This window comes from Gossypium arboreum, chromosome 7 (assembly GCF_025698485.1).
Source record: "Gossypium arboreum isolate Shixiya-1 chromosome 7, ASM2569848v2, whole genome shotgun sequence".
Taxonomy (NCBI): Eukaryota; Viridiplantae; Streptophyta; class Magnoliopsida; order Malvales; family Malvaceae; genus Gossypium; species Gossypium arboreum.
The window spans coordinates 81903281-81926618 of record NC_069076.1 but is presented as its reverse complement, the minus strand read 5'-3'; the positions used below and the strand labels follow the sequence as shown (position 1 = coordinate 81926618).

The window sequence follows — 23338 nt, the reverse complement described above, 5'->3', positions numbered from 1 at the left end:
TTATAGTTTCAACGAGCTAGCGGAGGGATCGATTGGACATATGTAGTTGAGGCTCAAATGATTTATAATTAAGTTCCAGCTTTTCGCATATTAATTATAAATTTATTTAGTCACGAAGTCATTCCACTATAGTATCATGATCAAGTTCTCCACAACGACATACTATTACAATGTCTAATGACATTGTCATTAGTGTATTACCCTTATAGGATATCTTGGCCTTTTGGGGATAATATCCGTTCTCCCAATATGATCCTATTTTATCTCATAGTAACCATTACATATTCTTTCATGAAAAATCAATCAATATCAATTAGTAATCAAGTTATCCATTACAAAGATTGATGGCACATGGCCATGTTTACTTTTCATCAACCATGAATGTGAATTAGAGGAAATCATTTATCCATGTTCTGGGGTATGAATTCCACTGTTGTGAATGACTATATACTACAAAAATCGTACATCCAACGCACCGGCTTTTGGTTCCTTATCTATTTGAACTCAGGCTTTTACTTACATCAAAGTGTACGAGTTATGCATACATAGTCCGTCATCCACTTAGGATTTAGGTACGTTACACTATGAACGTCACAAGTGAATAAATCCATAAACGGATTCAAGATCTATTCTACTTCGGTCCTATCTGATGTATTGTCAGTCCAATTAATTACATCTATGTCTCCATCTTTTGGGAGTCATCCGCTCCGATGCCCAAGGCAAGACATCTCTCCAATTGGACTGGATAGACGACATATTAGTCTTTCAATCGATTTGCTCATTTCTGATTAGACTAAAGACATGTTTAAGTTTTTCTACTAATACAAGTTGTCTTTCCGTACTACGATTTGACCACATAATACCGCTTAGTATTAGTTAAACATTTAACAACCAATGAGCAATATTTACTCCTATTTTGCTTTGCGTGCAAAAACCATGTGAGGACATTTATACAAAGCACGTTAATGTAATCAATGAATTTGTTTTATTAACCAATTTATTCAAAAAAATTACAAGTGTATATTGACGAAAATACTACACTTAAGACACCAGATCCAACAATGATTCCAATAAAATGTGATTACTGATAATGCGATTGTTGAAAAAGTTATTTTGCAATGTTTGATATACATTGAAAAGTATTGATTAAAATATCAAGAAAATCTAATTATCGTGTTTGATTCACTAATTATTTTATTAAGAATATAATTGTAATTTACAAATTTACCTTTATTAAATAAAATAATATTTATGTATTTAATATTTTACAATAAACTTAATTAATAATAGATATTTGGATTTAATATTTAATAATATTTTAATTAGATATAAAATTATTTCAAAATTATTTTACATATATTTTCTAAATATAACAATGCATATATAAAATCCTACCTATATAAAATTTGTTTTGCAAAGAATACTATAATACAATTGAAATTTCAATTAATATAGAAATGATAAAACATAAAAGATAAATATAATATGTAAACAATATATTATATAGTTAATTAAATGTGTATATCGAAAATAAAATAAAAAATAAATTTCTAAGCATCAATTGATATAACAAAAAGTTGGTAGTAAAAAAGTAATAATTTTTTTTATCTTTAATAGATTAATACCTAAAGCAAAATAAAATAAAATAAAAATTATCTTTAATATGTTATTAACTTTTCAAATTGGGTATATATCCAAATTGGAAAATAGTTTTGTTTTTGTGAATAGGAGATGTTGGATATGAAGAGACCAAATTGCCCTCTCCCCCTTAATATAAATCCTCGCATGATATCTCCCCAAATAAATCACCATCCCTCGCTCCTCTTCCTTTGTCCCCCATCCTCCGATCCGTCTCTACCCGCATTCGTCCCGCCGTATGATTCAATCACTAGATTTGTTTTTTCTTTGTTACTAGATTATTCTTTTTTTGAATTTTTAGTTACCATTTCTTGATTTTCGCAGGGATTTAACAAGTTTTCAAACGAAAAATGAGGGAAATCCTTCACGTACAAGGCGGGCAATGCGGGAACCAGATCGGATCCAAGTTCTGGGAAGTGGTTTGCGACGAGCACGGCATTGACCCTACCGGACGTTACACCGGAAACTCCAGTCTACAATTGGAGCGCGTTAATGTTTACTACAATGAGGCTTCTTGTGGAAGGTTTGTCCCACGCGCCGTGCTCATGGATCTTGAGCCCGGGACCATGGATAGTGTGAGAACCGGGCCTTATGGTCAGATCTTTAGGCCCGATAACTTTGTCTTCGGCCAATCTGGAGCTGGTAATAATTGGGCTAAGGGGCATTATACTGAAGGAGCTGAGCTTATTGACTCTGTTCTTGATGTTGTCAGAAAGGAAGCTGAGAATTGTGATTGTCTCCAAGGTATAAATTTCTTAGTTTTTAACATCTTTTTCTCATTTAATATTGATTCTTTCAATGGAATTGCTGTAGACTTTTTCTATGTATCTGTTTAACGTTCTCAGTTCGTTTGATTGTATAAAAAGAAAAATAAAACAAAATTGGATTAGTATTATGTTAACAGACCAAAAGTCATTTATGGAGCATTCTAAACATATTTTGGTGATGGATAATGTAGCGATGCAAATAAAGTTTGCCATGTAGATCTTTAATTTTTGAAGGGAAATTTTTAAATTTAAACACTAAAGACTCTAGATTTTTACAGGAATTAACGTTGGTTAAATATAAGATTATTTGTTTGTGTGAATAGGTTTTCAAGTTTGCCACTCTCTTGGAGGGGGAACTGGTTCGGGTATGGGTACTCTGTTGATTTCTAAGATCAGAGAAGAATACCCTGATAGAATGATGCTCACGTTCTCAGTCTTCCCATCACCAAAGGTTTCAGATACTGTGGTTGAGCCATATAATGCCACCCTTTCTGTTCATCAGCTTGTCGAAAATGCGGATGAGTGTATGGTGTTGGACAATGAAGCTTTGTACGATATCTGTTTCAGGACTCTCAAGTTAACTACTCCTAGCTGTGAGTTTCTATTGTTCAACTTCATTTTTTAGTATATGATTGTCTATTCCCATGCTACATTGCCACAAGGTCATTTCCTAAAGTAACTTTCATTTGTCGATTGTAACAGTTGGTGATTTGAACCATCTAATCTCTGCAACCATGAGTGGTGTGACATGCTGCCTTAGGTTCCCTGGCCAGCTCAATTCTGACCTCCGGAAACTTGCTGTCAACCTCATTCCTTTCCCTCGGCTCCACTTTTTTATGGTTGGATTTGCTCCTCTCACCTCACGGGGATCACAGCAGTATCGTTCTCTAACTGTCCCAGAACTCACTCAGCAGATGTGGGATGCTAAGAACATGATGTGTGCTGCAGACCCTCGACATGGTCGTTACCTCACGGCCTCAGCCATGTTCAGGGGTAAGATGAGCACCAAAGAGGTTGATGAGCAAATGATTAACGTTCAAAACAAGAACTCATCCTACTTCGTTGAGTGGATTCCAAACAATGTCAAGTCCAGTGTTTGTGATATTCCTCCTCGGGCCCTGTCTATGGCATCTACCTTTGTTGGCAACTCAACCTCCATTCAGGAGATGTTCAGGCGAGTGAGTGAGCAATTCACTGCTATGTTCAGGAGGAAGGCTTTCTTGCACTGGTACACTGGTGAAGGGATGGATGAAATGGAATTCACTGAGGCTGAGAGCAACATGAATGACCTTGTTTCTGAATATCAACAATATCAGGATGCAACAGCTGAGGATGAACTTGAATACGAGGATGAAGACGAGGAAGGTGTTCATGAGATGTAAAGGTGGTATGCTACTTGATACTATGTCATGTGGTAATGCCTCCTTATACTAGAGAGCGAAGTTTGGCGATTATGTGCTGTTTTGTGTAGTTTAATATATGTGAAAAGCTTGTGTGTATTACTCGTTACGTTTGCATTCCAGCCTTGTTCTATTGGTTTTCAATAATGAAAATTAGTAGTATTGGCTATATCTGTTTGGTTCTTGGTATTACGTATTTCTTTTATATTTGGTTCTAACAAGAAAAAGAAAAGGTTGAGGTACCAAGGTTTTTTTATTTATTTTATTTTATTTTATTATAACATAGATTTAATGATTTGACTAAAGGAAGTATCAATTTGGAAAAAAAAAAGAGTTCAAATATAGAAAAGGAAAAATTTATAATTTAGATATTAATTTATGAATTAAGGCTTTTAAAACTTATTTATAAGTTTTTATTTAAAAAAAAAACACTTTCCTATCTAAACATTTTATAAATTAAAATTTTCTAATGGTAATATTTGAATAACCCTTAGGTTGAGATGGATTAAAGGAGCTCCTCCGCTAGTAACTTTTGACATTAAGGGTCCGTTTGTTTGTCAATAAAATATTTTCCGGAAAATGATTTCTAGAAAATGATTTACTTTTCTGGTATTTGGATGAATCTGTGTAAAATATTTTCTGTTGTTTGGCAGATTTCCTGAAAATAATTTTTGGAAAAGCTGTTTTAAATTAAACAAATATGTATTTAAGAATTTATTATCTTTTCATTGTTTAATTGAGTTTATTATATATATTAATAAATTTATATTTAATATCAAGCATGTACAAGTTGCCAAGTTCTTATATTACTCTAAAAAAGTTAGACAAAAAAAAATTTAAACCATTATATAGGAACCATTGCCATGTTTAGGGATTTAACTTGGACAAAACAAAAATTCAAGCCTTAAAACAAAAATAATTGCTTAGTTCAAATCTGAATGTAAGAACAATTGCCTAACTCAGTGGATCAATAATAAATTCAAGCCCTAATGTAGTTAGGGGTGAGCAAAATCTAATTCGGTTCGAAAAACTCGATAAAATTTTCAAATTTTGAATTAAATAGTTCGAGTTATTTGAGTTAATCAAATTATTTGGGTCAACTCGAATAAAAAAATAAGTTTTTCGGTTTAACTCGAATGTGAATTACATAATTCGAGTTATCCGAAAATCTGAATAAGAAAAGGCAAAACTACGTCATTTTGATAAATGTTTACCTTTTCAAAAGTTAAAAGTCAAAACCATTAAGTAAAAAGGTAAAACTATTTTGTTTTGATAAATGTTTACTGATTAAGTTAAAAGGCAAAACTATTATATTGTTTATGTTGTTAAATAATTATATCGTTTATGTTGTTAAATAATTTTATACTTCGTTTTCTAGTTAAATAATCGGTTCATGTAAGCGCAACATTGAGTATAAATAATAGGATTCGTTAACTCGACTCGACTTGACTCGAATTTTTTTTGACTCGGTTCGGTCCGATTCGAAAAAATTCAAATTGAGTTCGGTTACTAAAATAGGATTCGTCAACTTGACTAACTCGAAATTTTTTGACTCGATCTGACTCGACTCGATCGAATGCTCACCCCTAAATGTAGTATCAATTACCAAATTCAAGTCCCAAAAAATGATACACCATCAAATTTATTAGAAAACTTGTGAAATAAAGTCAGCAATTTCTTTTACTAAAGCGTCCTAGTTGCCTTTGAGAAACAAAAACCCTAGACAATAAAGTTCAAACATTGCAAGCCAACTCATTGAAGTAAACAATATGTGATAGTAAATTAAAGAAAATTCAACTTCAACCAGTCAGATGTGGCCTAGGCTACTCAAATGAAAAAACAATATCCAATCAACAAACTGACAGATGTTCACTACCAAAAATTTTAGAACTATAAACCACATTAATTCTCTTTTCATTGCAATGAAAGAACTTAAACAAGTTAGGCTTTGATGCCTTGTAAGTGATCTTCAGCTTCTTGGTAGGCGGCCTTACCTTAGTGAACACCAATGGGAACTTGATTTTGGAGTTATGGAGCTGCTTGATGCTATCTCTCTTGCATAGCTTGGCTGGGATAGTTGCAGTCTTGATAATCTGGATACATGGGAACCGAACTCTGTTGCAAGAAGCCATCTCAGTGTACTTCTGTTCAGCAGCTCCATTTAAAGTAGTGTCACGGTATTCCTTGTACATGTTATGATAACCAGTACGACTTTGGTAGTAGAGCAATATACCATAATTCTTGATCTTGGTAGGGTTCTTCTCCAATATCTGCAGAGAAATTTGATTTAGATACCAAGCATTAAAAAGAATATCAAAGAATGCATCAAAATTTGTGTTGCCTTCGGTGTACAGATAATCAATATGCAATCACTAACTACAACATTTTTTAAAACCAGTAGCCATTTCCTAGGCTGCAGCTGCCCAAACCTTGTTGGAAAACTAGCTGCCCAAACCTTGTTGCTTCAGTAAAGTAATAGCAAAACCAGCTGCCTAAACTTGCAAAGGATGAGCCCTTTTCACCTTGTTGCAAAGCATACAATAAGCAGTTGACAATCAAAAACCAGGAAAAAGTAGCCAAAGCTTTCGACAAAATACTTTTTGAACCAAACCAAGAAGATGCACTTTGATGGTTTTGCTGTTTGAAAATATGATTTTGAAAAAGAAAAATGAAAAAAAACGTCATTTGTCTTGTCTTTCTTCTAACACCATGTTTTTAAAATTGACATTTTAACTTTTCATAGCAGTAGTTAACAGCAATGCTAAAAGCTTAAAATTCCCAAACCATAATTTTTCAAAGCAATATTTTCCAAATGCACTTTTTTTTAGACCAAACTTTTTACAACTGTAGCCATAATGCTAAGCTAAGCAACAATAAAGGTTGGACTAAACTGATAGATATATTACGCAAGATTTGATTTTGCAATGACAAAAGCCAAAACTCAAAGAAATCAACTAGAATATTTACAGGTTTGATTTATTCACTTACTAATTACTTTTTTTTCTTATTTTAATAAAACAACACTTCCAAATTCACGAACAAGTCATTAGACCTGCTTATTTGCAGCTAAAAAACGACCATGAGAAGCAAAATATTCTTTTGAAAGCCTATCAAGCTTGAACCTTTCAAAAAATAACAAAAACCAACAGTTTCCTTTATTTTCTTTCACTTTCTCAGCAATCAAATAGAAAACTACTATGTTAAATCAAAAACCAAGAGAAAAGGAAATTACAAAACATATCACCAGCATTCATAATCGAAATAAGCACATTCATCCATAAAAATGTCCAGTAATTAAAATCTAGGTTACTTACTTCACTACTCCCTCTCTCTCAGTTTCATTAAAAACTTTAATCTAGGTTTTTTGATGACCATTTCAAGATCCTTTCAGTCCTCTCAAACCAACCACACTGACTACTCATAATTGCTGTGACTCAGCTATGGCCTCTCAAACCCACATATCTCTCAATTTCAAGATTGGTGTTATTGGTTGGGGCTCTCAGGTACCAAACCAAACCCCTAGAATTTTATTTTTATCATTTTATTTTTATCAATAATGAAAAGAACAAAGATTAGAGATTTTTGAAATCGATCGATTTCAATTTCTAGATTATTTTCGGTATTTCTCTTTTCTAAAAATTTGAGTTTGAGAATCCCTAAATCATTCAGGTTTCTTCCCTAGCTAAAGAAACAGAGGAAAGAATAAAATTTCAGGCATAAAATCTGTGGAGAAGTAAGGAACAAGAAGAAAAAAAAGAGCTTTGGTTCATACCTTAAGCCAAGACCCAACGAAGAGAAATGGTATAATCCTGAGAAAGAGAGAAACAGAGGAAATGAAACAACAGCCTGAGAAAATGATATATGCGACGGACTAGAAAATGAAGAACATAAGAAGTAAAAAAAATGAATAAAGGAATAATGAGAGATTTTTACCTAGATGGAGGGACTCGAAAATGTCTTACAGAAATGAAATTGGTAAGACAATTTCCTTAAAACGTAAGACATTTTACCCGTGTCTTGGAAATCATTTTCCAAATGGAAAATGTTTTTAGGCAACCAAACACTGGAAAATAAGGAAAATATTTTCTTGGTAAACAAACGCACCCTAAGTATGAAACATGTAAAAATTAACATTTGTTATAAAGGATGATTACAATGCTTTATCAAGGACCTAAGGAAGGAAAATGAGTACACAATCTTCTATTACAAGCTGCATTGTTAAAAACAATGGGACAAAACCTTTAATTGATTAAAGGGAAATAGTATAACTTGTTTTTAGACTCCCATAATGGCAACTTTACATTACATCTTTGAGTTGACGCATTTCAATCTTGTGTAATAGTCTTTCAAATGTTAAAGTTGGCAATGCCTTAGTAAAACAATCTGCTAAATTCTGACTAGAATGAATTTGTTGAACATTTATATTACCTATTTTTTCAAGATCATGGGTGAAGAATAATTTTGGTGAAATATATTTTGTTTTGTCACCTTTGATATAGCCACCTTTCAATTGAGCGATCCATGCTGCATTATCTTCATATAAGATAGTTGACATCTTTTCCTATAAAAGCAAATTACATACTTTCTAGATATGTTGAGTCAATAACCTTAGCCCAACGCACTCTCGACTTGCCTCATGCATTACAATTATTTCTGCATGATTTGAAGAAACAGCAGCTAATGTTTGCTTAGTTGAACGCCATGATATGGTAATATCTCCACATGTAAATAAATATCCTATTTGAGATCTACCTTTATATGGATCCGATAAGTATACAGCATCAGCATAGCTGACTAATAGGGATTTTAAATCATTTGAATAAAATAACCTCATATCAATAGTCCCTCTGAGATATCTAAATACATGTTTATTTCCATTCCAATGTCTACATGTTGGAGAAGAACAGAATCTTGCTAACAAGTTTACAGCGAAAGATATATCAAGTCTTGTGTTGTTTGCAAGATACACCAATGCCCTTATAGCACTTAAATATAGTACTTCAGGACCAATAAACTTTTCACCATCTCGTAAGGATGAAATTTTTCTTTATTCACATCTAATGATCGTACAATCATTGGAGTACTTAATGGGTGTGCTTTATCCATGTAAAATTTCTTTAATATCTTTTTTCGTAGAAGTTAATTGATGAACATGAATTCTATCTTTTAAATGCAGGATTTGTAAGCTAAGACAAAACTTTATTTTTTGAAGATCTTTCTTCTCAAATTCTTTCTTTAAACAATTTACTATATTTTGGAGCTCTTCAGGAGTTCTAATAATATTTAGATCATCAACATAAATAACAATTATCACAAAATTTGATCCAAACCTTTTTATAAAGACACATGGACAAATTGGATCATTTTTGTAACCTTCTTTTAACAAGTATTCATTAAGACGATTGTACCAGATACGTCTAGATTATTTTAATCTATATAAAATTTTCTTTAATCTAATTGAACAATTTTCTCGAGAAACTCTATATCTTTCAGGGATTTTCATATAAATTTCACTATCAAGTGTGCCATACAAATAGGCTGTAACAACATCCATTAGATGCATGTCAAGTTTTTCATGTACTGCAAGAATAATAAGATATCTAAACGTGATTGCATCCACCACAGGAGAATATGTCTCTTCATAATCAATGTCGGGTCTTTGCGAAAATCATTGTGCTACAAGTTATGCTTTATATTTATGACTTCATTTTTTTCATTTCGTTTTTGCACAAATACCCATTTATATCCTACCGGCTTTACACCTTTAAGAGTTTGGACTACAGGTCCAAAATCCTCACGTTTAGAAAGTGAATTCAATTATGCTTAAAGTGCATCTCTCTACTTTGGGAAATCTTTTCTATTTCTATAATCATTAATAGATTTAGGCTTAGGATCATCATCTTCTTTTTCTACTTCAATAGCAAAATTATATACAAAATTGTTGTCGATAACTATATTTTTCCGATTCCATCTTTTCCCCGAATTAACATAACGTATCAATATCTCTTCGTTATCATCATTTTTAGGTACTTAAATCCCTTCTGGGGTTTTATGATTATAATTAGTTATATCTTTGGCCTCTTCTTAGGAATTTGTCTCTATAATATAATCACCTTAAATATTTGCTTCTTTCCTTTTACGAGAACTTTTATCTTTGGAATCAACCGGTCTTCCACGTTTCAGGCATTGATTACTTTCTTTTGCACTAATAGTTTGTCCTATTTGGATATCAATTAGTATTGTAGCATTTTCAGCTGGTATGTGAGATTTTGTAATTCTCTTTAGGTCAGTAAATGAATCTGGTAGTTGATTGGCGATGTTTTGCAAATGTATGATCTTTTGAACTTCTTGTTCACATTGACCTGTACAAGGATCTAATTGAGATAATGATGATCCATTCCATGTAATTTCTTTTACCAACTGTATTTTCTCTCCCTCTAATGTTGGGAATATTGTTTCATTAAAGTGACAATCAACAAATCGTGCAGTAAATAAATCTTCAGCTAACGGTTCAACTTACTTAATTATAGAAGGAGATTCATAACCAACATATATTCCCAACCTCCTCTGAGGACCTATATTTGTTCGTTGTGTTGGAGCAATTGGAACATATATTGCACATCCAAAAATTCTAAGATGAGAAATATTTGGCTCCTGACCAAAAACCAATTGTAATGGGGAGTATTTATTATAACTTGTTAGCCTGATGCGCATAAGTGCTGTTGTATGCAAAATAGCATATCCCAAAGCTGTAATAGGGAGCTTTGTTCTCATAAGTAATAGCCAAACTATTAGTTTGAGGCGTTTGATAAACGATTCAACTAAACCGTTTTGTGTGTGAACATGAGCTACAGGATGTTCAACTTTTATCCTAATTGACATGCAATAATCATTAAAAGCTTGAGATATAAACTCACCAGCATTATCAAGACGGATAGTTTTTATTGCATAATCTGGAAATTGTACTCTTAATCGAATTATTTGAGCAAGTAGTCTCGTAAATGTCAGGTTGCGAGTCGATAATAAACATACATGTGACCATCTACTAGATGCATCTATCAATATCAGAAAATATCTAAATGGTCTACATGGTAGATGAATACGCCCACATATATCACCTTGAATACGTTCCAAAAATGCGGGAGATTCAACCCCAACTTTAGCTGGTGATGGTCTAATAATCAGTTTGCCTTGAGAACAAGCATCACAAGAGAAATCTTTGAATTCAAGAATGTTTTGGTTCTTTAATGGGTGTCCAATTGAATTCTCAATTATTTTTCGTATCCTAATAGATCTGGGATGGCCTAACCGGTCATGCCAAATAGTAAAAGTATGTGGTTCTACAAACTTCTGGTTTGTAGTAACGTGTGCCTCAATTTCACTAATATGTGTATAATATAAACTTGATGAAAAAGCAGGTAGTCTTTCCAAAACATATTTCTTTTCATATTCAACCTTTGTAATATATAGATATTCAATATTTTTCTCATTCATTGTCTCAATATGATATCCATTAATACGAATATTTTTAAAACTCAATAAATTTCTTTGAGACTTAGTGGAAAATAAAACATTATCAATGACAAATTTTGTACCTTTAAGTAATAATAAAATTGTTCTTCCGGAACCTTCAATAAGTTTTAAACTACTCGAGATTGTATTCATATGAGCATCACGTATTATTAAATGAGAAAAATATTTTCTCTTTAAGTATCTTATGTGTTGTAGCACTATTAATAAGACATATGTCTCCATTGATTTCAGATCCAACAAAATTTTGTTGATCATTTGTATTCTTAGGTCAATAAAGAAATTAAATTCAACTCCTTCCAAGAACTTTAAGCAAATCGCTGCACAAGTTTGAATCACTTTTTTTTCATCAATTTTGGGTAGCCAAGCAACCAATTTGAATGCTAGGTTAGGAAAATAAATAAAATAATTCAATAAGGGATTAGAAAAGGATAGCAAACAATTGAGGTATGGGTTTCAAATTTTTTTTTTTGGGGAGGGGTTATCAAATGAAAAATAAGAACGAGGTAGGTTTAGAAAAAAAATTGAGAATCGTGCTAATAATGTATTATAAAATAAAGAGAGATAGAAAGAATAAAGAATAAAGAAAATATGAAAGCAATAGATAATGAACTTTATTAATTAAAAGGGATGATTACAATGCTTCATCAAAGTCTCTATTTATAGGGATAAAAATATAAAAGAAATAGAGATCGATTCTAATAACTATTAGAATTTAAAGTATATCAAAATTTTATCTTTATCATGATAAACATCCACTTAATAAGATATTCATGACAACATTAACCTAAAAATATTTTTAAAAAGTCAATATTTTTAATTTCTTATTTTAAATTTATAATTAGACAATTTTTTATTGAAATATAACTACACTAGTTTACTCATTTATATAATTTTTATAAGATTAATACTTTAGCAGATTTTGTATAAAAGATATATATTTATCAAATTAATCATTAAATTTAACAATGATCACACATTTTAAATAAATGTGATATCTATATTGTATAAAAAATCAATATATAATAAATGGTTTAAAGTGTGATACATTCAACAAATACTTATACATTTTAAATTTATTATTTAAAATGAAAATAAAGTATCACGTTGAATTGTTATTTATTTAAAATTGAAATTAGAGTTATGGAATATAATTCAATGTTTTATAATTAAATGTTAGTTATTTGTCACCATAAATTGTTGATATTATGTTACACACACTATAGTTATACCCTTCCAATTTAATTATCTAAAGTAATATGAAGAGAATCATAAATTGTTTTCCTTCCCATTTTAATCTACAATTTCTAATAAAATAATAAATTTTCAACTGAAATTTACTACACTCAATTAACTAAATTTAACAAACTAATCTTTAAAATCATATACGGATAATAATTAAGGTGATTTATATTATTATTGCTCAAGAAATTAATTTTGAAAAAATTAATAATTGCTATATATTAAAATTTAATAATAAAAACACATTTTTAATCAATAATTATCTAAGATTTTTTTGATATTTTATTCCTAACAAATATTACTATTTCGATTTTTCAATCTTAAAAAAAAAATTAAAAACAACTCTAACAATTTCTTTAATTCATAAATTTGAGTTCTCCTTTACTTATACCTAAATTAGAGCGAATATTTTGGTTGCTGATATATACTTTTTAAATTACTTTACAAACATTTATTAAATACTGGCACTAAGTTTTAGGCACCTATCTTTTTAATGTATATTTAATTTATCTATTCTCATGAAATAATTATAAATTAATAATCAATGTTAAGCTAATTACTTAAATACTAGAAACTTATTACACGCGTATGTGAGAAACCACAAATTTAAAACATAAATGTATGTTTAAAAATAACATCCAATAAACAATCAAACATATAGTTTCCATGTGAGATATATACGATATTAACATAAAAAAATTAAATTAAATTATGATAAAATGAAGTTTAAACACATAACTAAATGCACTACAATTATTTATCATGGTTTTTTCATCAATAATGAGTTGGTGTCGAGTTGACTTGTGACACCAATTCAATTAATAACATTATTAATAATATATAGCTCGTGGAGATAATAATTTGTGCATATTAAAAAAATTAAAATACAGCTTTGATTGAGTGATAAATTTAAGGTTTTACTATTCTAATTGGCTCGGACTCAAATATTATTATATGCATATTTTTCTTAATTTTGTTAAAATAAAAGATGAATATACCCTCAAATAATATGGTTTATTTTAATAAAGGAATGACATTTCTTTAATTTCTTAACTAAGTTAGTCTTGGATTAATCGTGATACAAACTCAATAAAAGAATTTTATTAATAGTATAGATAATAAACTTAATACCCTTATTATCATTATTTTATAAATAACACAACTAATATAACAAAATTAATAGTATGGTACTTCACACTAATGCATATATGGTTTTCTACATTTATTAAATATTTTCAATTAAAAGATAAAAACTTTTTAAAAATTATTCTCATGTTTAATTAATTAATGAATAGTTTATATCATAAATGCTTTTATAAAGAATCCTTTATCAAATATGCACAATAGTTAAAAATTAATATAAATACATAAAACCCAATTCAAAAAATATACTTTTAAATCTCATATCAATAAAAATAATTAATTTTAGGGATAAACTTTTGACAAATTTAATGTTTCATGAATATTTAAATATCTCACGCAAGAAAAAATCGTAGCTTTCTAATTTATTAAAAATCTATCTTAATATACTTTCATAGAAACAACATTAGGAATTTCATTTTTTCTCAATTGCATATAGAATAAAAATAATTTATATTTGATTTAAAAAAATACATATCTACTTTTTTTTTATTGAAAACTTGTAGTGTTTTATAATTTAGGGGCTTTAATGGATTTGAATACCCCCACATTAGACAAGATTGTTACTTTCTCACCAATGAAAATCAAAGGATGAGACGGTGATAAAAATTCTATTTGAAAAGATGAAAATTAAAGATCGTTTTTGATTTCTAAGGAGGTGAATTTTATTTTCAACAACACAAAGATTCGATTTTTTCAAATACAAGCTATATATATATATATATATATATATATATATATATATATATATAAAAGACTTTATTTTTAAAAAAAATCTGTTGACTTTTGATTCTCTAGCAACTTATAACTGGAGATTTAAGTTTAATCCGTGGTGTGTAATTACCGATTTTAAGAAAATTCTTATAGTTAAAAATAAAAAAATTAAGACCTCATAAAAAAAATTGCATCAAATTGAGATTTTAAAGTTAAAAAAGTTGAATCAATTAATTACTCGTTAACATTTATTAAGTTTGATTGTTAAATTTTGCTAATGTGATTGACAAAGCAAGCAAGCAAGCGAGATACATCATATTAGGGGTAAGCATTCGATTAAATTGAGCTTAATCAAGTGAAATTTTTTTGAGTTAATTGAGTTGGTAAGTCTTATTTTATCATCTTAAGTTGATTTAATTTTTTTTGAATCGAATCAAGTTGAGTTGAATAAATTTATTTAAATTAAATTTAAAATTAAATTGACCATATTGAAATCTTGTTGACAATATGACTAAATTCCAAGTTAAGGAACACAAATACCACATATATATGTATCAAAACTCTTTCAACAAAAAAAAAAAAAAGAAAAAACAAGATAATTAATATGATAGACTTGATTTGATAATTTACTTGTTCAACTTCTCAAATTTGTCATTTTGGAATTTTTAAAAATATGTATATAACTTAGCATTTTTATATGTTTTAAAGATTTTGTTAGGTTTGAAAACACGAAGAGGGGGGATGAATTGGTATTTTAAAAATTTCTACAAACTTTTTTAAATGATAATGAAATGGAAGAAAAACTTGGATAATTTAATTTGTAGTAGTTTGACCCCAATTGGATGAGGCGAGGGGTGTTACAAGTAAAGTACGAAACAAAAACATTTATTAAAAATTTAGATAAAAACCAAATGATGCTTTGGCTATAATGGTAAACTTAATTATTTATCATGTATGGCTTTACGGGTTCAAATTTCATTATGATTAAACTTTTATTGATTTATTATATAAAATGTTAAAACATCCTAATAAAAATGTAACTTAATTTTTACATGAAAGGGTATTTAAGTAATTTCATAATTAAATTAATACCTGATTGACCTATGGCATCAACTTAATAAAATAAATACAATATTTTTAAAAATTAGCATAAAAATAACTTGATGCTTTATTATAATGATAAAGTTAATTATTTATCATGCATGTATTTTGGATTTAAATATCGTTAAATAAAACTTTTATTGATTTATTTATATAAAAACAAAAAAAAACTGCACTCATAAAAATATAATTTAATTTTTATTTAAGATGATATTTTAGTAATTTCAGGTACACCAATGCAGTAAAAGCATAAGTATAGATTTGAGAAAGAAAATAGCAAAAAGATTATATCCAAAAATTTATCTGAAACTAGGATTTTGTTTAAAAGCATTGGGCCGCATTTTAGGTTGGATCATTATAACAATCCAAGTTTTATTCAAACAAAAGCCCAAATCCAATCAGCTAAAAACCCTAGAGACCGGAAATCAATCACTATACTAGTTTGTAAAAATTTCCGCAAACCCTAGATCCTCTTCATCTGCCGCATCTCAGTACCTCCGCAGTTCACTGAGGTAAGCATCCGCTCCACTTTCTGGCAAACCTCCAAGAACTGTAATGAAGGAACAGCAATTTCTATGTAATAAAATCTAATATTTTTGGTTAATTGTTCTGTTTTGCTTGAATATTTATCAATCAATTGTACGGATAGGTATTGGTTTTTTTATATTGTCAGTGAAATGGCAAGGTACTGTGTTTAATTTCCATTTCTTTAACAATTAATTGCTCATTAGAGGAAAATGGGTTTTCCTTCGCACTTATTTTCTAGTTTTCTTCTATCAAAGAGCTTGATTTAGATAACCCATTTCGTTGTTTCTATTTTTTTGTTTATGTTTCGAGGGTTTTTTTTTTTTTTAGAACTGTTAGATATGTAGAATTTGTTTGTTTTCTGATGGGTTTTGAATTGATAATGCCGCGGACTAGAAATGGGTGAGGAAGTTAAGGCTGTGGTTCCTGAGTCACTCTTGAAGAAACAGAAGAGGGCTGAAGAATGGGAGCTTGCCAAAAAGCAGGAGCTTGAAGTTGCAAAGAAGAAGAAAGTCGAGAACCGCAAGCTGATTTACACTAGGGCTAAGCAGTATGCAAAGGAGTACGAGGCTCAGGTAAATTTGTTCTGATTTTGTTTTTGTTTAATTTGATTTTATCAAATCTTAAAAGCTTTGGAATCTTATTGTTTCTGGTCTACAACCGACAGGAAAAAGAGCTGATTCAATTGAAGCGGGAGGCAAAGTTGAAAGGAGGATTCTATGTAGATCCAGAAGCTAAACTCTTGTTCATCATCCGAATCCGTGGGTATGTGATTATTGTGATATTATATTTGTATATGAATATAAATTACTAAATTGTAACATGTTAATGCTTGTTTTCAGTATCAATGCCATGCACCCGAGAACAAGAAAGATCTTGCAGCTATTGCGTTTGAGACAGGTAACCTACCAAATGTTTTCCAATACCAAGAGAATACAGATTATGAGAATTTATTCCTGCATTTCCTATTTCTCTGTTGCAACGTTGCAGGTGTTCCCTTTGAGGGGTGACGTGTGTTATCTAATTGAAATAACTGTTCTTTTGATATAATATTGGTATTACATTTGCTGGTTTTTGAAACTGTGTATTTTTTCATTTGGATAGTGTAACTCAAAATCGATGGTTTCTATTCATTACAGATTTTCAATGGTGTTTTTCTTAAAGTGAACAAGGCAACAATGAACATGCTTCACCTGGTCGAGCCTTATGTGACTTATGGGTATATTTTTACCTTCCTGCTTCGTGGCTTTTGTATTTAGTAGTTACACATGCTTTCCATACCTTATTTCTCAGTTGTCTATGCTTTGTAGATACCCTAATCTCAAGAGTGTGAGGGAATTGATTTACAAAAGAGGTTTTGGGAAGTTGAACAAACAGAGAACTGCTTTGACAGACAATGCAATCGTGGAGCAGGTCTGTGTCTTCTTTCATTCACTGATTTTTATATTTGTATTAAACTATGTTGCTCCAACTTGTCATTATGATTCTTCAGATATATGGAAATAACTTGGAAAATATTGAGCATTCCCATGTTGGACACAAACTTTTATCCAACTGAGTTGAGTAACATAGATACTGAACATTTACTAAGCTATGCTGGTGACAGGCTCTGGGCAAGTTTGGCATCATCTGTGTGGAAGATCTCATCCATGAGATCATGACTGTGGGACCTCATTTTAAGGAGGCCAACAATTTCCTCTGGCCCTTCAAGCTCAAGGCACCTTTGGGCGGTCTGAAGAAGAAGAGAAACCACTATGTTGAAGGAGGAGACGCTGGCAATCGTGAGAATTACATCAATGAGCTAATTCGGAGAATGAATTAGACGTTGGCTTTATTTGTTAATTCAGTATTTTTGGTTTGTTTTGAAGGATCCTGATATGATTTCTTTTGGCCTTTTAGAAACAGTTTTGTTTAAAAGGATGAATATTTTTCACGGTGTTTACCATTATCTTCTTAATGAACTCTGTCAAAGTTTTGTTGCTTCCAGATGGATATAATTGTAGTTGGGGTGCTTAGATAGATAGATGAATACCATAATAATGCGCTCAAGAATCGACAGCACAGCTGATTCTTTGAAGGTCTTTTACAAGCCCAATTTGGGTCAGGCCAGGGCCAAGATTGCATGCATGGAAGTTAGTTGGCCGTGGCTCAACTAGCGCTTTCCTTAAAAGCATTAATTTTCTTGAAATGCTATTATTTCATGTTTGAGACTGCGTCAAATATTAAACCTGTTTTTGATATGTAAAACACATGCACTGTATCTTCTTTTCTGGACCGACCAACCTTAAAATAGTGGAGACTGTTAGTTTCTTAAAATTCCTCGCCAACTTCTCTGTTGTCAAATTGTATTAGCTTACCTTCATTGAATGCTTCATTGATTTGTTGAATAGATGCTTCTTCCTCAGTAACAACTTCATTTGCCTCGAATGCTTCATTGATTTGTTGAATGTATAATTCTTCCTTAATGACAACTGGATTTTAGCTTTATTCTTGGCAGTCCAGATTTTCCAAAGAAAAATAGCTAAACCAACGAGTTTTTGTTTCACGAAAGCATCACCCAACCTTGCCTGTTGTATATTTTGTATTAATCATTTGATTGATTGCAAATTAAGATCAGAGGAACGGAAGCTATAGTTTGATCCAAACCAGATTACCCTAGCAAATGATCATTCCCAAAATAAGTGTTTTTCATCCTTCGATTATCTTTGACAAAGTTCAAGTTGTGTCTAGTGAGTTAATTCTCCTATTGATTGTCACTATACACAGAAGGGCATCATTAAGTATTTTCCAAAAGAATAGAATTACCTTGTATGGAAGTTGATTGGACCAAAGAGAATTTCAAATCTTTTTTGGAACGTTCTGGTTGTATAAGTTCGAAAATTCTACCTGCTCAATTAAGGCTTGAAAGTAGGCCAAGTTAATCGAAAATTCACCATCACTTGTATGTATCCACTTTAGTTTTGAAAGTCCTTCAATCAGTGGCTTTGGAATTGTTAGGTTTTGCCATCTCAAGTTTTCATTACTTACCTGATTGTGAGCCACTCCAGTGACTGTATTCCATTCACTCTCATTTTGTCATGAAATATTCTTTCATTAACTCCTTTCCAATTAGAATGCTCTTTCAGGCCCATGAATCTCTTGATTTCTTCTCTGTCTAAAGGAAGTTTTCCATTGTACAAATTTTTTTACCAAAGTTTCTTTATTTGAGTCAACTATTTCCATTAACAATTTTTCGAGCAACTTTGGCCAACAGTGTTTTGTTCATTGCTTGCATATTCCTAACCCCAAGTCTACTTGTGGATTTGCTAGAGCAAATTTTGTTCCAGTTGATAAAAAAAGTGTAACTTTCTCTTATTTGTTTCATCTATCCACCAAAAATTTCTCATAATATGATCCATTCTATCACAAGTTTTCCATGGGGCTCGGAAACATGATAATTGATAAATAGATACACTAGAAAGCATGATTTTATCAAGGTTAACTTCCCTCTTTGTCCCAACAATTTTGATTTCCACAACGATAATTTGGACTCCATTTTATCAATTACCAGCTAAAAAAATTACAATTTTTTATTCATGAGCCCAAAATCCATCCCTAAATATTTACCTGAATTTCCACATGACTTTAGTTGCAAAATACCTCTGAACATTCTTTTGAACTTCAGGTGATAGTTGTTGCTGATTTTGAGCTCCGATTTGTTGTAATTGATCCGCAAGCCTAATAAAGTACAATATTGTTCCAAAATCCCTTCATTGCATGACAACGATTCCCTCCTCATTTAAAAAAAAAAAAAAAAACAATAACTTGAGATATCAATATACTCCTTCTGCCCACTTTGAGACCTTGGATTCGACCCTCTCTTTACTTTACTAATCATAATTGACAAAATATTTTGGCATAAAACAAAAAGATAAAGGTGATAAAGGTTCACTTTGTCTCAGGCCCCTGGTGGGATTAAAATAAAACATTCAACAATATTTGGTATGAAATTGTTGAAATACATTGCATGATTAAGTTTGTCCATTTATCCTCAAAACCACTTGCTCTCAAGATCGCTTATAGGAAATTTCATATAAACTTGTCATAGCTTTGTTCATATCTAGCTTCAATGCTCCTATACTTCCTTTGCCTCTCATTTTCTTGTTGATCAGATTGATAATTTCCGAGGCAAGAATAGTATTATCTCTTATCTGTCTTCCTCCAATGAAAGCATTCTAGTAAGGGAAGATGAGATTGTTAAGAATCGGTCTCAATCTCTTAGTCAGCACCTTTGATATATTCTTGTAAGCAACATTACAGGGATTAATCAAATGACTGACTTTCCTCGAGCATTTGGTTTTGGGTATTAGCACAAAAAAAGTTTTGTTTATTTCTTTTCATAACTTACCTGAGTTAAGGAAGTTTAAGCATGCATCAATCACTAGAGGACCCATCACTTCCCAATTTTTCTAAAAAATGATAGATGAAAAACCATCCGGTCCAGGTGCTTTGAGGAGACGCCTCCGAAGACTACTTCTTTTATCTCCTCTTTTGTGAATGGTGCATTGAGTTGAAGCGATAAATGTTCAGAGACTTTTGAGATATCCAACCCTCTAAAAAAGATTTCGATATAATTTACATTATTTTGATCCTCTTCTAAAAATATGTTTTCAAAAAAAAAAAAAAATCTTGAAACACTTCTCAGTATCCACTTAATTGTCCTATATTCTTCCCTCTTCAACTTCAATCGTGTAGATTGTGTTCTTTATTGTCCTTTTATAGGCCAACAGATGAAAGTATCTTGTGTTCCTTTGACAATCTAGTTACTCTTCGATTCCTGATGCCATTAAATATGCTCTTTTCAAGGACACTTTCTAGTTCATGCTTGAAACATTTTACTTGCTTTATGGATGGGTAGTCGTTTAGATTGTTTTGCGCCACTGCTAACTCCTCCATGAGATCTTGCTTCCTTTTTTTTTTTTTCTTAATATTACCAATAGATTCCTTATTCCACAACTTGAGTTTATCTCTTCTAATCTTCAATTTCAAGATAGTCTAAAGAATGGAAATCCATCTACCTTTGTTTTCCAGGCTTCTTTCACAATGTGGTTCCATCAACCACATTGCTTCAAACCAAAAGGTTTCCTCCCCTTGGAAATTTGCTTATTCCTATGAAGTAGAATTATACCATGATCAGATTCCACAATTGGGAAGTTGAGCAAGTGAGCTTGAGGATGATCTTCCATCCATGTAGCATTCCCAAATACCCTGTCTAATTTTTCTCAAATCGCCTCATCACCATTTTTATTATTTGTCCATGTGTATAGTCCTCCATGCATAGGAATTTCAATAAGATTACATCATTTATACAATTTAAAAAATTTTCATTACCCTTTACCTCCTTATACGCCAACGAGAATTTCTCATCTCCCCTTAGAACATGATTGAAATCTCCTATGACAATCTCCTTCCTTTTCTTATCTTCAGCTATCTCCTCATCAGCTTTCCTTTTCGATGAGTTCAAGGTCTCCATAATTATTGTTTCCCAAGTTTCACTTTGAATCTCCTCATTCCCTACCTGCAACCTACCCTTTTCATCATACAGTTGAGATTTAGGGGAAACAATCAACTTATTCATCCAGGTTTCAAATAACATCTCATCATCAAACTCAAAAATATTTAAATCAAAAGAGACCGCTGGTGTGTTAGGCTGATTTGGAAAAACTTCTTCCATCCTATTCAAGCCGCCTCCCCTTTGACTGCTTTCCTTAAATTCGAAGTTACTTGAGGGAATATAAGTGCCCGTCGTTAATCCAACAACTTCATGGTCAATAGCCCCGCTTCTTTAGTGTCTGTTGTTTCTCATTTGCGCGTGGGTGCCAGGCCGTTACTGTTGGAGAAATTTTTTTTTACTTCCTTGTTGGTAAAAATATTTTTTGGGCCCTTAATAGTTAATTTTTTTTGAGCCTTTAAAAAAATAATATTTTGAACATTTTTCATTCTTGGACCCTAAGCAGTACACCTCCAGATAACAGTCAAAGTCTGAGCCAAGGGGTGCATGGCTTTCCAAGTTGTAGGAATTTCCCTCTATGTGAATAGTGTTGTTGTCATCATCTATTTTTTGTTCTTTTTTGGGGATAATGATAAATTTAGTGTTTAACATTTATATTTTTTATCAATTTGATCATTATATTTTTTAGCTGAACTTGGCCTTCAGTTTTTTTTAAAAGAATCAAATTTGATATCAATCTTTTAAAAAGTTTAAAAGAGTCAATTATTTTTTTGAATTTTTATGAACTTTTCATTTTGCTTTTTATTTTTATAAAATTTAAATTATTTATTGACGTGACACATAAGATAATTACTATTATGTGAACATAAAATATACTTGAGTTGTCACTTGATTTTCACATCAACAATGTTAAAAAATTTAATATTTTAGTCATTATTTTCATTAAAAATGATTTTCCTCTTTTTTAACAAGTTAATAGTTAAATTTAACTAAATTTATCATTGTGTATTTTTTTTGTAATAATATTTTTACGTATCAATTGTAATTTTAAATGATAAAAGAACTATACAAGTATATACTAAACTAAGGTTAAAAATATGTTTTGTTCATTCAAAGTTACATTATTGACATCGGTATCATCTAGTTGTATTTTGATCACTTATTCGTTAACTTTCATTGTCCCATTAACAAAATAATGATATGGCATGTTAGCCCAACAGCTAATAACTAATTTAGCTCTTGAGCTATAGTTAAAATTTCAATTTGGTATTTTAGAATTTTAATAATAATTCTAAATTTTTTAAAATAAACAAAAATATGAAAATTCATAATTTTTAAAAATTTAAATTTATTTTAAAAATGTAATTATGCAAAATTTTTTTTTAAAATCATAAATTTTTTATCAAGTATCATAAAAGTTATTATGGTTATGTGTTTATGATTATTTTTTATCATACAATAGTGGTGAAGAAGGAAAGGGTTATAGGATTTGAACTTATGTCACCTATGTATCAGCCAAGAATTCTAACCATTGCTCTAATCAAATCTTGACTAGTATTTATGATTATTATTATTCTTTATATTGATGTTTGTTTTAATTTAATGTCTCTTTTAACTTAATTTAATAAGTCATTATTCTTCGCATGATAAGATGCTTGTATTGTCTTGTGTCATGAAAATTTAGATTCAATCTCAAAATTGTTATCTTTATAATTTAATCACAATTATGATAAGGAAAAAGTATAAATATAACATGAATAGTTTAATGAGCTCAAAGAGGGATAACAATG

General features: G+C 30.6%; 2 protein-coding genes across 3 annotated transcripts; both read left to right on the top strand.

Annotated features, from left to right (window-relative positions):
* The first annotated feature begins 1745 nt into the window (after nt 1-1745).
* LOC108449924 (tubulin beta-4 chain-like) lies at nt 1746-3974 on the top strand. Its single transcript, XM_017747312.2, has 4 exons — nt 1746-1874; nt 1963-2382; nt 2729-2998; nt 3108-3974. The coding sequence occupies exons 2-4, from the start codon at nt 1989-1991 to the stop codon at nt 3785-3787; spliced, it is 1344 nt and encodes a 447-aa protein (XP_017602801.1). The 5' UTR covers nt 1746-1874; nt 1963-1988; the 3' UTR covers nt 3788-3974.
* An 11923-nt stretch (nt 3975-15897) lies between these two features.
* LOC108449932 (60S ribosomal protein L7-4-like) lies at nt 15898-18054 on the top strand. 2 transcript variants are annotated; one of them, XM_017747325.2, is made up of 7 exons: nt 15898-16044; nt 16454-16632; nt 16725-16822; nt 16900-16957; nt 17197-17276; nt 17368-17470; nt 17664-18054. In XM_017747325.2, the coding sequence occupies exons 2-7, from the start codon at nt 16456-16458 to the stop codon at nt 17877-17879; spliced, it is 732 nt and encodes a 243-aa protein (XP_017602814.1). In that variant the 5' UTR covers nt 15898-16044; nt 16454-16455; the 3' UTR covers nt 17880-18054. The 2 variants fall into 2 exon arrangements, with proteins under 2 accessions (XP_017602814.1, XP_052887122.1); XM_053031162.1 differs by having other exon boundaries at nt 15970-16109.
* Nucleotides 18055-23338: the final 5284 nt, after the last annotated feature.